The sequence below is a fragment of the Ranitomeya imitator genome, chromosome 1 (assembly GCF_032444005.1).
Source record: "Ranitomeya imitator isolate aRanImi1 chromosome 1, aRanImi1.pri, whole genome shotgun sequence".
Taxonomy (NCBI): domain Eukaryota; kingdom Metazoa; phylum Chordata; class Amphibia; order Anura; family Dendrobatidae; genus Ranitomeya; species Ranitomeya imitator.
Window position 1 is genome coordinate 724,326,684 of NC_091282.1, and position 14,128 is coordinate 724,340,811.

Genomic DNA, 14,128 nt, shown 5'->3' on the forward strand with positions numbered 1-14,128 from the left:
TGTCTTCTAGTCTGAATGTAGCTTACCAGGGGCGGTGGCGGCAGGAGTTGGGAGATACTGTGGGCGCTGGGCTGGGAGGAGGGGTGTTCGGAGGTGCAACGATGCTGCAAGTTCCAGTCTGGTAGGAGGGGGTGTTTAGCTGTGTGGGGCTCCGCCTACATTTTGTGAAAGCCTGGAGCCCCCCATACTTCTATGGTTTTAATGTGGTGTATTCTGGGAAAAATGGCGCTGGAGGTGGCACATGCGCAGATTTCGATCTCTGCACAGAAATCTCGTTCCCCAAGTTCAAAATCTGTGCATGCGCCGCCTACGGCGCCAATTTATTTGAAGTCCACTGCATTGAAACCATGGAAGTGTGGGGACTCCGAGATTTCACAAATTGTTGGCAGAGTCCCAGCACGAGTACGGGGAGAACATACAAACTCCTTGCAGATGCTGTCCTTATATACACACACAAATTCCCATTTATTTTGTTTTGTTACATGCTACTGTCATAGTCCTTTCTGCCCCCATAATTCCTGTGGTGAAAGAATTATTACTTACCTTGTGCACAGAGGCCATCATCATCATATTTTGTATCACTGGTGATATACGGCAATGGAAGCTCCACTCCTAGATACCGCAGATCAATGCTCATGGCAGGGTCCACTATGTTCAATTTTAATCCCACTGCACATTAAGTGAATACTGTGTCAAGTAATTAAAGCAAAACAAATAAAAACAGCAAATTGAAAGGGGTTGTCCAGACTTATGATACTGATGACCTATCCTTAGGATATTCAATTGCATAAAAGCTAAACTGTTGATCTCTGCAACAACTACTACACAGTGAACGGAGCTTTGCCGGTCCTGCTCCGTTCACCATTTACATCCAGTCCCTGGTGCGGATAATAGCTGATTAATGGTGGTGTTGGGTGTAGACCACCCCACAGATCTGGTACAGATTAGAGATGAGCTAATGTGATCGGGTCCCTCCTCACAGCCTGTGTGTTGGGCTCTTCATGCATGTGCTGTGACACAGCCGCGACACATGCGGCTGCGGAGCTGAACAGCTGATCAGCCGGCGCGCTCCATGTATCCGGGTTTTCTCAGCAGCTTATTCTGTACGCGCTATAGCTTGCCGAATAAGCAGGGACCCGATCAAATTTGCTCATCTCTAGCATTGATGATTTTTCAGCTGATCGGTGGGGGTGCCAAATGTTTGACCACAACCAGTCTAGTATTTATGACATAACTGCTCATTGGCGGGTGTGCCAGGTTTTGGACCCTGACCAGTCTAATATTGATGACCTTGCAGCTGATCAGTGATGTTGGTAAGTATTGCATTCAGATTAATCTGGTATTGATGACCACACCGATGATCCATGGAGGTGCTGAGTGTTGGACCCTGTCAAATCTGTCAATAATGACCTTGCAGCTGATCTTTTGGGCTGACTTATCCTAAGGGTGCAGTCAGACAGCTGTATAAATCAGACGGAGATTGGACCACAGTGCATGGACTGGCTGGCAGCTCTCCTGTGCACTTCTCTCCTGATGCTTTCTGATCTCAGTCTGATTTATATGGTTGTTCGACTACTCCCTAAAATAGATAATCAATATTATAAGCCAGGAAAACCCCTTGAAATCAACCAGCCTTATACCTTGTTGTAGGGCCGGGTGGATGACCTGCCTATATTTCATGGTCTTCAAATGAATCAACAATTGAGTCTCCAACTCCAATATCTTCTTCATATCATCTGGGAAAAAAATAGCTAACATCATTCTTTTCTAATAACTGATTAAAAAAAGAAGCTAGTTTCCTATGAATGGAGGATAGCACACCCACAGCGACGACACCTTCCCTGTCGACATAATAAGGTTAAGCTAAATGGACCCTGTAATGCCCTGACAGTAAAAAAGTTGTCCAGGATAATCCCCGAAGAGAAATATATCCAGTATGTAGAGAAATAATCTGGCAAACAGAAGCACATGCAAAAATGAATCCATGAAATTCCCAGACTTTATACGCATCCAAACCTTTATCAAAATGCAGTGTTGTAGGCTCTCCTTCCACCTGGTTTGTGCCATTCTGACCCATTTCACAATTTCATATTAGGATATTGGTGTACGTTCGGGTAGTAGGATTAACATCCTCATATCAGGGTTACATCCGGGCTCCATGGCTTTCCTAGTATTGCACCTATCAGTACACTGCTCATCTTATTACTGTAATCTTTGTAATATTTCGTTTAAAAGAAAAAAAATGGACAGATTTTCATTAGGGAGCTGTATCAGATTTTCAGCAGAATGTGGTCTGTCATCAGTAATTAAAGGGGTTGTCGGACTTTAACAATGATGGCCTATCCTTAGGATGGGTCATCAATGTCTGATCGGCGGAAGTGGGACAACCAGCACCTCCAACAATAAGCTGTTCCTGGTTTCCAACAGTACTGCTCAGTTGCGGAGCTGCACAGCTCAGTCGACTGTATAGTGACCACAGCTGGGTATTAGCATTGCACATCTGCCCCCATTCAAATCAACAGGAGTCAGATGTGCAATACCCGGCAACAGCCACTATTCCGTCGACGGAGCTGTGCAGCTCCAAAACTGAACAGTTCTGGCCGCAGCCAACACCGGGAATAGCTGATCGGTGGAGGTGTCGGGAATCGCACCACCACCAATCAGACATTGATGACCTATTCTAAGGATAGGCCTTCAACGTTAAAGTTCCGGACAACACCTTTAATTATATGAAAAATGTGTTTGCGGTTTTTCACAGACCCATTGACTTACATCGGCGAGTTTGATCTGTGATTTGGATAAAAAAATAAATTAAATAAAAAACTGACATGTTTTGTTTGCCAGCAAAAAAACAGGAATATGTGAACGAGTTCATTGACTGATTGGAACGTGTTCCATCCATGAAAAAGAAAACAATGGCGGTCGGGATGAGGCTTTATGGGTGGGAAGTGAAATAAATAGGTTTCCTACTGGTCACAGGATGTCAGCGTAGCCCATATCAGAATACATTCATCATTTCTGCGTCTACCTGTTAGCTCTGTAGAGGCTTTGAGAGATGACAGACTGGAAGATACGGTATCCATTGGCTTCCTCACAGTGTGAACATCCAGAGCTTCCTAAAGAACACACATATGATAACATTGTTTTACTAAAATCAGGACATTTTTCAGTCTAGGATTTGAATAAGTACTCATATATAACTTTAGAGGTGCAGCTGACATGGAGTATGGAAAAAACAGATGTAAGGGTCAATGTGGAGTCACTGGGACTATATGGGGAGGGTGGGAGAATGATAGACATGGGATGATATTACATGTAGAAATTTGCGGTGGATTCTCAATAATTATGGAAAACTGAGTGACTGAGCGGGCCTAGATGGCGCTTCGACTTTAGTCGATCATCCAACTGGATTTAAACAGTTCTCCTGTATATGTCTGTATGCTTTATATAGTCTACATAGAGACATTCCCTGCTTTATTATATCATAAATGTAGGGCCACCAGCTCAGGATCCCTCTGTTATCCTGTATGAGCAGCCCCCATTCTTTGATTACAAGGATGGTCATGCATCTGGCTGAATTTGTCATCCCATGTATGCTGGGGATCCCATTAGCAGGGCTGGGGGAAGGGGGTCAATCAGTTTCTCTCACCCAGGGGCTGCATTTTAAAAAAAAAGGTGGTCTGTAATCAGACAACTCCTTTAAAAGAAGTGTCTAGGCGAAACAGACGTGGTTGCATGCAAGTAATAAATCTACACATATTAGGTTATGTTAAAAGGGAATCCATCAGTAGGATTTGGATATTTAATCTGAGAGCAGCATGAGGTCGGGGGGGGAGAAACCCTTATTCCAGGGATGTGTTACTGAGTGGGCTGTGTTTTGCTGTTTCAATACAATCAAGTGTTTTCTCAGCAGCAGATTATCACTACACGACTAGGTTTCTTATGCCTCCTGGTCCAACCAGGACCCCAGCACTAATTGTATACAGAAAGCTGCCAATCAGTGGTGTGGGTGGGGTTTTACACAGCTCAGCATTCTGAGCTCTGCAGCAGAGAAAACCGTGATTGTAACATAACTGCTGCTGTCAGATTATATAGTAAAAACCTGCTGACAGATTCCTTTTAACATACTTCAGTCCTAGTCTTAGACTAACGCTTTCCCCCACTGAGCATAGAAAGACATTATAGTTTAATTTATTCTCCACAGACCGCCAGTAACTAAAAATAGACAAGGTCTAGTATAGCAAGCAAAAAGGGATCTTCTAATCAGGACAATGGGATTACTATGGCAATTGGGCCAAACTAAAATGAATCAGTCAACTGATTCAAACTGCGTTATTGCAATATTGTATGTTTTACGCTGAAAAGTCGATACTAGGCATCTTGGATGACTAGTACAGGGCATGTTGCCTCGTCCTGCTCTGCAAAACCGACTGGTCACTTATACTGGAGTCCCATTAAGCGTTTGCCATGACGATACAAGGCCAAAGTGCAGCAGATAGTCTCCATACCTTTTATCTATCTACTCTATTATGCAAATTAGAGAGCAAAGAGAACAAAGGAGTATTCTACCTATTTTATATAGACTATTGGTGGGTGTTTGGCACCAGTGGTCCTATATTTCCATCCTTATGCACCTTATTATTTTTCTACTGTATGTATTGTATTGACATTTTACTATGTGCAATTAATAAAAATACTTTTTAAACCGTAATACTACTTTGTCTCTTTGCCCTCTAGTACACATGGAGTTGCCTATTTCCCTGGTTTGGGGTTTGTTTTGGACAATTTAGTGCTATTTTTTTAAGTAATTATGCTACCTGGTGTTGCTTTCTATTATGCAAATTGCCTCTTCAGAGAAGAAGAGAACTGAAACTCTAGCGCCACCTATTTGAAATAGCAATCCTACCTTTCAATAATACCTTTAAAGGGTCTTGCATTTTGGGAGTTTTGCCCCTCATCAGTGCAAAGTAGAAGATTTAACAAGACTTACTGGGTGAAAGACCTCCCTAACAGATATCCTGCTTTGCACAGATGATGGGCAAAACTCTCAAAACCTGTATCTACAAATGAGTGTTCAGTTTGGCTGCTATCCCAAGTCATGTGGCAAGGTCCTTTAAAAAAAGGTCGATATTGTCTTTTAGGATTGTTACATCCAATAGAAAGCACTAGAGTTAAGGTACCGTCACACTAGACGATATCGCTAGCGATCCGTGACGTTGCAGCGTCCTCGCTAGCGATATCGTCCAGTGTGACAGGCAGCAGCGATCAGGCCCCTGCTGTGCTGTCGCTGGTCGGGGAAGAAAGTCCAGAACTTTATTTGGTCGCTGGACTCCCCGCAGACATCGCTGAATCGGCGTGTGTGACACCGATTCAGCGATGTCTTCACTGGTAACCAGGGTAAACATCGGGTAACTAAGCGCAGGGCCGCGCTTAGTAACCCGATGTTTACCCTGGTTACAATCCTAAAAGTAAAAAAAACAAACAGTACATACTTACCTAACGCTGTCTGTCCTCCAGCGCTGTGCTCTGCACTCCTCCTGTACTGGCTGTGAGCGTCGGTCAGCCGGAAAGCAGAGCGGTGACGTCACCGCTCTGCTTTCCGGCCGCTGTGCTCACACAGACAGTGCAGGAGGAGTGCAGAGCACAGCGCTGGAGGACAGACAGCGTTAGGTAAGTATGTACTGTTTGTTTTTTTTACTTTTAGGATGGTAACCAGGGTAAACATCGGGTTACTAAGCGCGGCCCTGCGCTTAGTTACCCGATGTTTACCTTGGTTACCGGCATCGTTGGTCGCTGGAGAGCGGTCTGTGTGACAGCTCTCCAGCGACCAAACAGCGACGCTGCAGCGATCCGAATCGTTGTCGGTATCGCTGCAGCGTCGCTAAGTGTGACGGTACCTTTACTGTCTGCGTACTCTCTGAAGAAGATACCTGCATAATTAAATTGCCTGGCCTATAAGTCTCCTTACACTGCCTTGTCTCTCTCCACAAAACTTGAACCCTAAGGGCTCATACTCACTTGCGAGAACCTCGGATGAGTTTCGCATGTTATTACCCGGCGCTGCTGCCGAAACTCAGATCGGAGTGTGCGGCCGCATAGGAATACATGCAGCCGCATGCTCCGCTCCTGAGTGCCGGGTATTAACATGCGAGACTCATCCGATTTTCTCGCAATGGAGTATGAGCCCTTAGACATTTATATTAGAAAACTGCAGTTGTGTTCAAAAGTTTACATTCCCAGCTGAATTTTTGCTTTCTTGGCCTTTTTTCAGAGAATATGAATAACAACACCAAAACTTTATCCACTCATGGTTAGTGGTTGGGTGAAGCCATTTATTGTCAAACTACTGTGTTTTAGCTTTATAAATCATAATGAAAACCCAAAACATCCAAATGACCCTGATCAAAAGTTCACATAACCCATTTCTTAATACCATGTATTGCCCCCTCTAACATCAATGACAGCTTTAAGTCTTTTGCGGTAGTTGTGGATGAGGTTCTTTATTTTCTCAGATGGTAAAGCTGCCCACTCTTCTTGGCAAAGCCTCCAGTTCCTGTAAATTCCTGGGCTGTCTAGCATGAACTGAACGCTTGAGATCTCCCCAGAGTGGCTCAATGATATTGGGGTCAGGAGACCGAGGTGGCCACTCCAGAACCTTCACTTTGTTCTGCTGTAGCTAATGACAGGGCGACTTGGCCTTGTATCTTCGTTCGCTATCATGTTGGAACGTCCAAGTATATCCCATGTGCAGCTTCTGGGCTGATGAGTGCAAATTTGCCTCCAGTATTTGCTGATAATGTGCTGCATTCATCTTTCCTTCAACTTTGACCAAGTTTCCTGTGCCTTTGTAGCTCACACATCCCCAAAACATCAGCGATCCACCTCCGTGCTTGACAGTAGGATTGGTGTTCCTTTCATCATAGGCCTCTCTCAAAATGTAACATTTAGGCTATATGCCCACGTTGCAGAAATTCTGCGGAAATGTCCGCCACTCCCTGCCGTGGGTAAAACGCATGCCTATGCAGCATCAATAGTAAAAGATAGAATGTTAAAAAAAAAAAATTAAAAAAAAATTGGTTATTCTCTAGTAATGAGCGAATATACTCGTTACTCGAGATTTCCCAAGCATGCTCGGGTGTCCTCCAAGTATTTTTTAGTGCTCAGAGATTTAGTTTTCATCGCCGCAGCTGAATGATTTACATCTGTTACCCAGCATAAGTAGGGGGGGTGGCCTGGTTGCTAGGGAATCCCCACATGTAATCAAGCTGGCTAAGAGATGTAAATCATTCAGCTGAGGTAAGAACACAAAATCTCCAAGTACTTACAAATACTTGGAGGACACCAGAGATTGGAAATCTCGAGTAACGAGTATATTCACTTATCACTATTATTCTCACCTTCCGACGGTCCCCGATCTCCTCAGCAGCGCTCCCGGTACATTCCGTTCCCAGGGATGCTTTGCGCGAAGGACCTGCGTGACCGTGACGTCATTCCAGGTGATTCACGCAATGCATCCCTAGGAACAGAAGCCGCCGCGTGCACCACTTAGAGGCGGGAGGACTCCGGGGCCATCGGAAGGTAAGTATCTCCTTATTTTTTATTTTAATTCTTTTTTTGTTGTTGTTTGTTTTTTACAGAAATATGGTTCCCAAGGGCCTGGAGGAGAGTCTCCTCTCCTCCAGACCCGGGTACCATCTGCACATGAAGCGCTCACTTTACGCATGATGGGTGCCGCGATTTCACAGAAATAATGAACATGCTGTAGATTTTACCGCTACGCGATTCCGCAGTGGGAAAATCCGCAGCATGGGCACAGCAACTGCGGTATCCCATAGGATTGCATGAGAATGCTGTTTTTATGAGTTTCCAGTGCGGCAAAAAACGCGGCAGAAACACAAAAAAAAACGCAATGTGGGCACATAGCCTTATGGTTAAGGCCAAAAAGTTAAACTTTGGTCTCATCACTCCAAATTATCTTGTTCCAGAAGTTTTGAGGCTTGTCTCTGTACTGTTTTGCGTATTGTAGGGGAGATATTTTGTAGCATTTGTACAGTAATGGCTTTCCTCTGGCGACTCGACCATGCAACCCATTTTTCTTCAAGTGCCCCCGTATTGTGCATCTTGAAACAGCCACACCACTAGTTTTCAGAGAGTCCTGTATTTCAGCTGATGGTATTTGTAGGTTTTTCTTTGTATCCCGAACAATTTTCCTGGCAGTTGTGGACAACATTTTTGTTGGTCTGCCTGACCATGGTTTTGTTTTTACAGAGCCCGATTTTCCATTTGTTAATCACAGTTTGAATGCTGCTGACTGGCATTATAAATTCCTTGGATATCTTTTTGTAACGCTTTCCTGTTTTATACAGTTCAACTACCTTCTCCCGTAGATCCGTTGACAATTCTTTTGATTTCCCCATGACTCACAATCCAGAAATGTCAGTGGCTGGATGAAGGATGCAAGAGTCTGTCTGGATCCCAGAAACTCACTCAGCTATTAGGGTATGTGCACACGTTGCAGATTCCATTGCGGATTTTTCTACGCGGATTATGCATTTTACCTGCGGATTTTGTGGAGATTTTGTGAGGATTTCGCCTGCGGAATCCGCACAAAGAATTGACATGCTACGGAAAATAAACCGCTGCATTTCTGCGCGGAATTTTCCGCAGCATGTCCACAGGTTTACATGGTGCTGTACACCGCATGGAAAACTGCTGCGGATCTGCAGGGTCAAATCCACTGCGGATCCGAGGCCAAATCCGCAACGTGTGCACATACCCTTATGCACACACACTGATTACAAGAAAATAGGTTACAAGTAAAGATGTTACCTTTAGTAGCCATTCAAACCCATTTGTGTCAACTTCTGTGCATGCTGTCAGGCCAAAATCACCAGGGTATGTGAACTTTTGATCAGGGTCATTTGGATGTTTTGGGTTATTATGATTTAAAAGGAGAAAACACAGTAGTTTGACAATAAATGGCTTCACCCAACCACTAACCATGAGTGGAGAAAAAGTTTGGTGTTATCATTCATATTCTCTGAAAAAAGGCCAAGAAAGCAAAAATTCTGCCGGGGTATGTAAACTTTTGAGCACAACTGTAATTGCAACTCGCTGTCTTATCGTTAACGGCCATGCAACTTTTGGACAAAAATGTGACTAATAGGGTGAAAAACCGTTGCGGCTCATGGTGTAGTCATGCTGCTTTTCCCATGTAAGGTTATTTGTATAAGTGGAAAATTAATGCAAACCTCCTGTGACTTGAGATTAAATTACTGGTAATCTGTCAGAACGATTCAACCTCCCCTCCCTAAACTGTTTATATGGTCATATAGACTGAAAAAAGCACTGTTTAATTAGTATGCAAATGAGGCTTAAGTGCTCTGGCACTATCACTTGATGAAACATCCACTAAGCTGTCAAACAGAGGAAGGTGGGGCTTGATGGGGAATAGAGTCAAGGAAGCAGAGGCTTTGGAAGTGCTCTGATCACATCCAGGTAACAAACTGTCAGGTTTTTGCTATGTAACCAGAGAGCAGCCTGACGTAGGGGCTGAGAACAAGATTCCAGCAATGTATCACTAACTGAATGCTTACTGAAGTTTTGATAAAATCCCGGTTTTCTCTGCTCTAGATCTAGTAGATCTCGGAATGTTGCACTCTGCATAACTCTGTCCACACCCCTGATTGGTAGCTTTCTGTGTACAGTGTCAGCGAACAGCCAATTAGTGGTGGGGTTACACAGATTAGCTTGGCTGCTTGTCACATCACACCTAGTCCTGCTGTGATAATCTTCTGCTGATAGAACACTGATTGTATTGACACTAGAGCAAGTTGCTGAGTATGTGACATCCCTGAAATCAGTATCTACCCCTAGATTACACTGCTCTCAGATTACCTGCTGACAGAATCCTTCCAAGCCTCATGTACATATGAGTTAAAAAAGCAAATTTTCAGTCTCTGAGCAACAGATTGAATCAGTAAAAAGCATTGAAGACATTCTCTTTCAGAGAGCAATATGACCAAATAAACAGTTTGAGGGCGGATTGTAATAACAGATTCCCCTTAAATTGTTATAAAATGGCATGAAATGCATATAAAACTGATACACCAAAGATTTACACAGCAAAGATGATACCTGAACAGGCCGATATAAAGCCGTAGTCTCCTCATTATAATAGGAAACACAAGAGTGAAAAACGTTACTTAGCGAACCTCTACAATATCTGGCACCTCGTTTTCTTAAATTTTACCTTAGAAGAAAAAGCAACAAATAAGACTCCGTCCACATCTTCAAGGTCTGGATTGAAATCTGGAAACAATCGTGGAGCTTCAATGGGATTGTCTTTTTTTGCAGGGCGTCCTACCTTAGACATTTTAGGCTTGGGCGGCCTCCCTCTTTTTTTCGCTATGGGTGCCACTGTGCCCTCATTTCCAGGGGTTGGTGTTACTGAAGGTTTAGTGAACAGTAAAGGGAATTTCCTTTTTGGACCACGGGAGGTTTTCAGTGCAGTTTGCAGGGTCGCATAGATTTCATCAATCTTCTTTTTACACATTCTTTTCCTTTTCTCTTTTATAGGGACGTCATCTCCTACCTCGGATTTAATAACCGGGCTTGGAAGAACAGGACTTTCTTTATAAATGGCGGATTTGACTACATCTGTGTCTTGTAGTCCTTCCTCAGATAAGTCCGGTTTTAGTAGATCAGGAGCCTCAAAAGTGTTCTGATCAGCAGCACAAGGCTCCATCTGCAGCACAGGAGGACTGTCTGGGTCAGGCTTAAAAATCTTATCTTTTGCAAACCCAACTGGGCTGTTTAACGAGTGCTTTCCATCCAGGTAAGGATCTTCCTTGAATTTTGCAAAGTGCTTCTCTAATATAGGATAATCAACATCGCTGTTGGAGTAATCATCTGTTACCTCAGCATCAGATGGTTCTTGCTTTACCGTAACGCTTCCCATGGCTGCAGTCTGACTGTAATCATAGTTATCTTCAGGTTCCTTTTTAACTACAACACTTGTCTGCTGTGTGGGTTCCGATGGAGAGGTCACCGAGGAGGAGGCTTCATCGTACCTATAGGACATAAGTAAACGACATTGCATCTAAATCTGCAGAGAAAGGTCATATCTATACATTTATCAAGGAGCCAAGATAATCACTAGATATTACTAGTTTACTGCTAAAGGTACAGTTACACTAAACGACTTACCAACGATCACGACCAGCGATACAACCTGGCCGTGATCGTTGGTAAGTCGTTGTGTGGTTGCTGGGGAGCTGTCACACAGACAGCTCTCTCCAGCGACCAACGATCCGGGGAACAACTTCGGCATCGTTGAAACTGTCTTCAACAATGCCGAAGTCCCCGGTTAACCAGGGTAAACATCGGGTTACTAAGTGCAGGGCCGCGCTTAGTAACCCGATATTTACCCTGGTTACCATTGTAAAAGTAAAAAAAACAAAAAAAAAAACACTACATACTTACATTCTGATGTCTGTCAGCTTCCCTGCACCGACTGTCAGCGCTGCCGGCCGTAAAGCAGAGCACAGCGGTGACGTCACCGCTGTGCTCTGCTTTACGGCCGGCGCTCACAGTCAGTGCAGGGAAGCTGACGGCGGGGAACGTGACAGACATCAGAATGTAAGTATGTAGTGGGTTTTTTTGTTGTTGTTTTTTTACTTTTACAATGGTAACCAGGGTAAATATCGGGTTACTAAGCGCGGCCCTGCGCTTAGTAACCCAATGTTTACCCTGGTTACAAGTGAACACATCGCTGGATCGGCATCACACACGCCGATCCAGCGATGACAGTGGGTGATCAGCGACCAAAAAAAGGTCCTGATCATTCCCCACGACCAACGATCTCCCAGCAGGGGCCTGATCGTTGGTCGCTGTCACACATAAGGAGATAGTTAGCGAGATCGTTGCTACGTCACAAAAAAGCGTGACGTTGCAACGATATCGTTAACGATATCGTTATGTGTGAAGGTACCTTAAGGCTTTGTTCATATCTCATTTTTTTAATGCACAAACCTATGACATGCCACTGTATGCATAAACAGAAATCAGCCATTTATTCCTCTTGTAAAAAAAAAACAAAAAAAACATTTATTTGCTCCTCAACATGGCCAAAGACGTGATGCATATCATTTACTTTTGGGTGAATGGGGACCTATGAACAAATTGAGGAAGTCTCCGACGTAAGCAAAGAGAGAAATGAACAGTGCTGGCGGAGGCAGCCAACAGTGGGTGCAATCCTTACCCTTTCTATAAAAGATGAAAAGCATAGTTGAAAGATAATGGTGCAACATTTTGTATAATGACTAGAGATGAGCGGATCCGTGGAAGTTCGGGTTCGTCTAAACTTTAGCTCAAAGTTCCGTTCAGGTATCAGAGCTGTACCCGAACTTGAACTCCATAGAAATCAATGGGGACCCAAACTTTGGAGCTGAAAAATCTATTTCTCCTCTCCAAACTGTAAAACGGACTTCCCGAAGAAGTAAGTGTTTGGAGTTCAGCAATGGACATAAGGGGTCGCGTACAAACCCTGAACTTTACAGTCTGGGCTCGCTCATCACTAATAATGACTCATTTTGGGGGTCATCAGTGCCCCCATGAATCCGGTCGTAACAAAGCTTTAGAAAGCTCCAGACATGAGCTCTTTTCTTCGTTTTTCTTTTGACAGAATAACGTTGCATCTTGTGCTTTTCTATCCAGTAAATGGGTCTATTTATTGGCCAATAGGATCCGGCAGGATATAATACAAGGTGGATTTTTATTGATAGTAGTTCAGTTAATACTTTCCCCAAATAATTGCATGTTCTCCAAGATAAGAGAGTAGTTGTTCTACTTTGTGGAACATAATGCATTTTATTTGTTAAAAGCTAGGCTTCAGGCCTCATTCGTTAGCATTGCAGCCTTGCAGCGCTAGGGTCCTGGGTTCAAATCCCACCAAGGACAACATCTGCAAGAAGTTTGTATGTTCTCCCCGTGTTTGTGTGGGTTTCCTCCGGTTTCCTTACACACTCCAAACACATACTGATAGGGAATTTAGATTGTGAGCCCCATCGGGGACAGCGAATATATTTTTTTTTTCCTTTAACCCCTTAGCGACCGCCGATATGGCTTTTAACGGTGGCCGCTAAGGGTACTTAAACCACAGCGCCGTTAATTAACGGCGCTGTGGAAAAAGTCCATAGCGCCCCCCAGAGGCCGATTTTCTCCGGGGTCTCGGCTGCCGAGGGTAGCCGAGACCCCAGAGAACATGATTCGGGGGGTTTTTAACCCACCCCGCATTTGCGATCGCCGGTAATTAACCGTTTACCGGCGATCGCAAAAAAAAAAAAAAAAAAGCGATCTCTTTTTAATTTCTCTGTCCTCCGATGTGATCGCACATCGGAGGACAGAGAAAAGGGGTCCCAGGTGGCCCCCCAATACTCACCTAGCTCCCCCGATGCTCCTCGTGTCTCCCGGTGGGCGCCGCCATCTTCAAAATGGCGGGCGCATGTGCAGTGCGCCCGCCGGCCGGCACCGGGAGAATCTTTGGGGTCTCGGCTGCCGGGGGTAGCCGAGACCCCAAAGAGCACGATCGGGGTCGGTATTACCGACCCCTGTTTTGCGATCGCCGGTAATTAACTGTTTACCGGCGACCGCAAAAAAAAAAAAAAAAGTAAAGTGTAATTCTCTGTCCTCTGATGTGATCGCACATCAGAGGACAGAGAAATAGGGGGATTCGGGGACCCTACAATACTCACCTAGGTCCCTGGATCCTCTTGCTGCTCCTCCTGGCCGCCGGCAGCAGAACATGGCGGACGCATGCCCAGTGCGCCCGCCATCTGTCTCCATCTGCCGGCCGGCAGGAGAACAGCAGTTGGGGCTAAAATTAGGGGTAGGGTTAGGGGTAGGGTTAGGGGAAGGGTTAGGAGTAGGGTTAGGGGTAGGGTTAGGGTTAGGGCTAGGGTTGGGGCTAAATTTAGGGTTGGGGCTAAATTTAGGGCTAGGGTTGGGGCTAAACTTAGGGTTAGGCTTCTTTCACACTTACGTCGGTACGGGGCCGTCGCAATGCGTCGGCCCGACATACCGACGCACGTTGTGAAAATTGTGCACAACGTGGGCAGCAGCTGTAGTT

The 14,128-nt window shown here is 44.7% G+C and overlaps 1 protein-coding gene across 2 annotated transcripts in view; it reads right to left on the reverse strand.

Moving 5' to 3' along the window:
* Nucleotides 1–14,128, reverse strand: part of MGA (MAX dimerization protein MGA) — a 168,879-nt gene that overhangs the window by 103,033 nt on the left and 51,718 nt on the right. For both annotated transcript variants that reach the window (XM_069732533.1, XM_069732532.1), the window contains 4 exons: nucleotides 10,253–11,072; nucleotides 3,029–3,116; nucleotides 1,641–1,736; nucleotides 544–669 (listed from right to left, as the gene is read on the reverse strand). In XM_069732533.1, coding sequence (XP_069588634.1) covers nucleotides 544–669; nucleotides 1,641–1,736; nucleotides 3,029–3,116; nucleotides 10,253–11,072 — 1,130 coding nt within the window. The remainder of the gene's footprint in view (nucleotides 1–543; nucleotides 670–1,640; nucleotides 1,737–3,028; nucleotides 3,117–10,252; nucleotides 11,073–14,128) is intronic.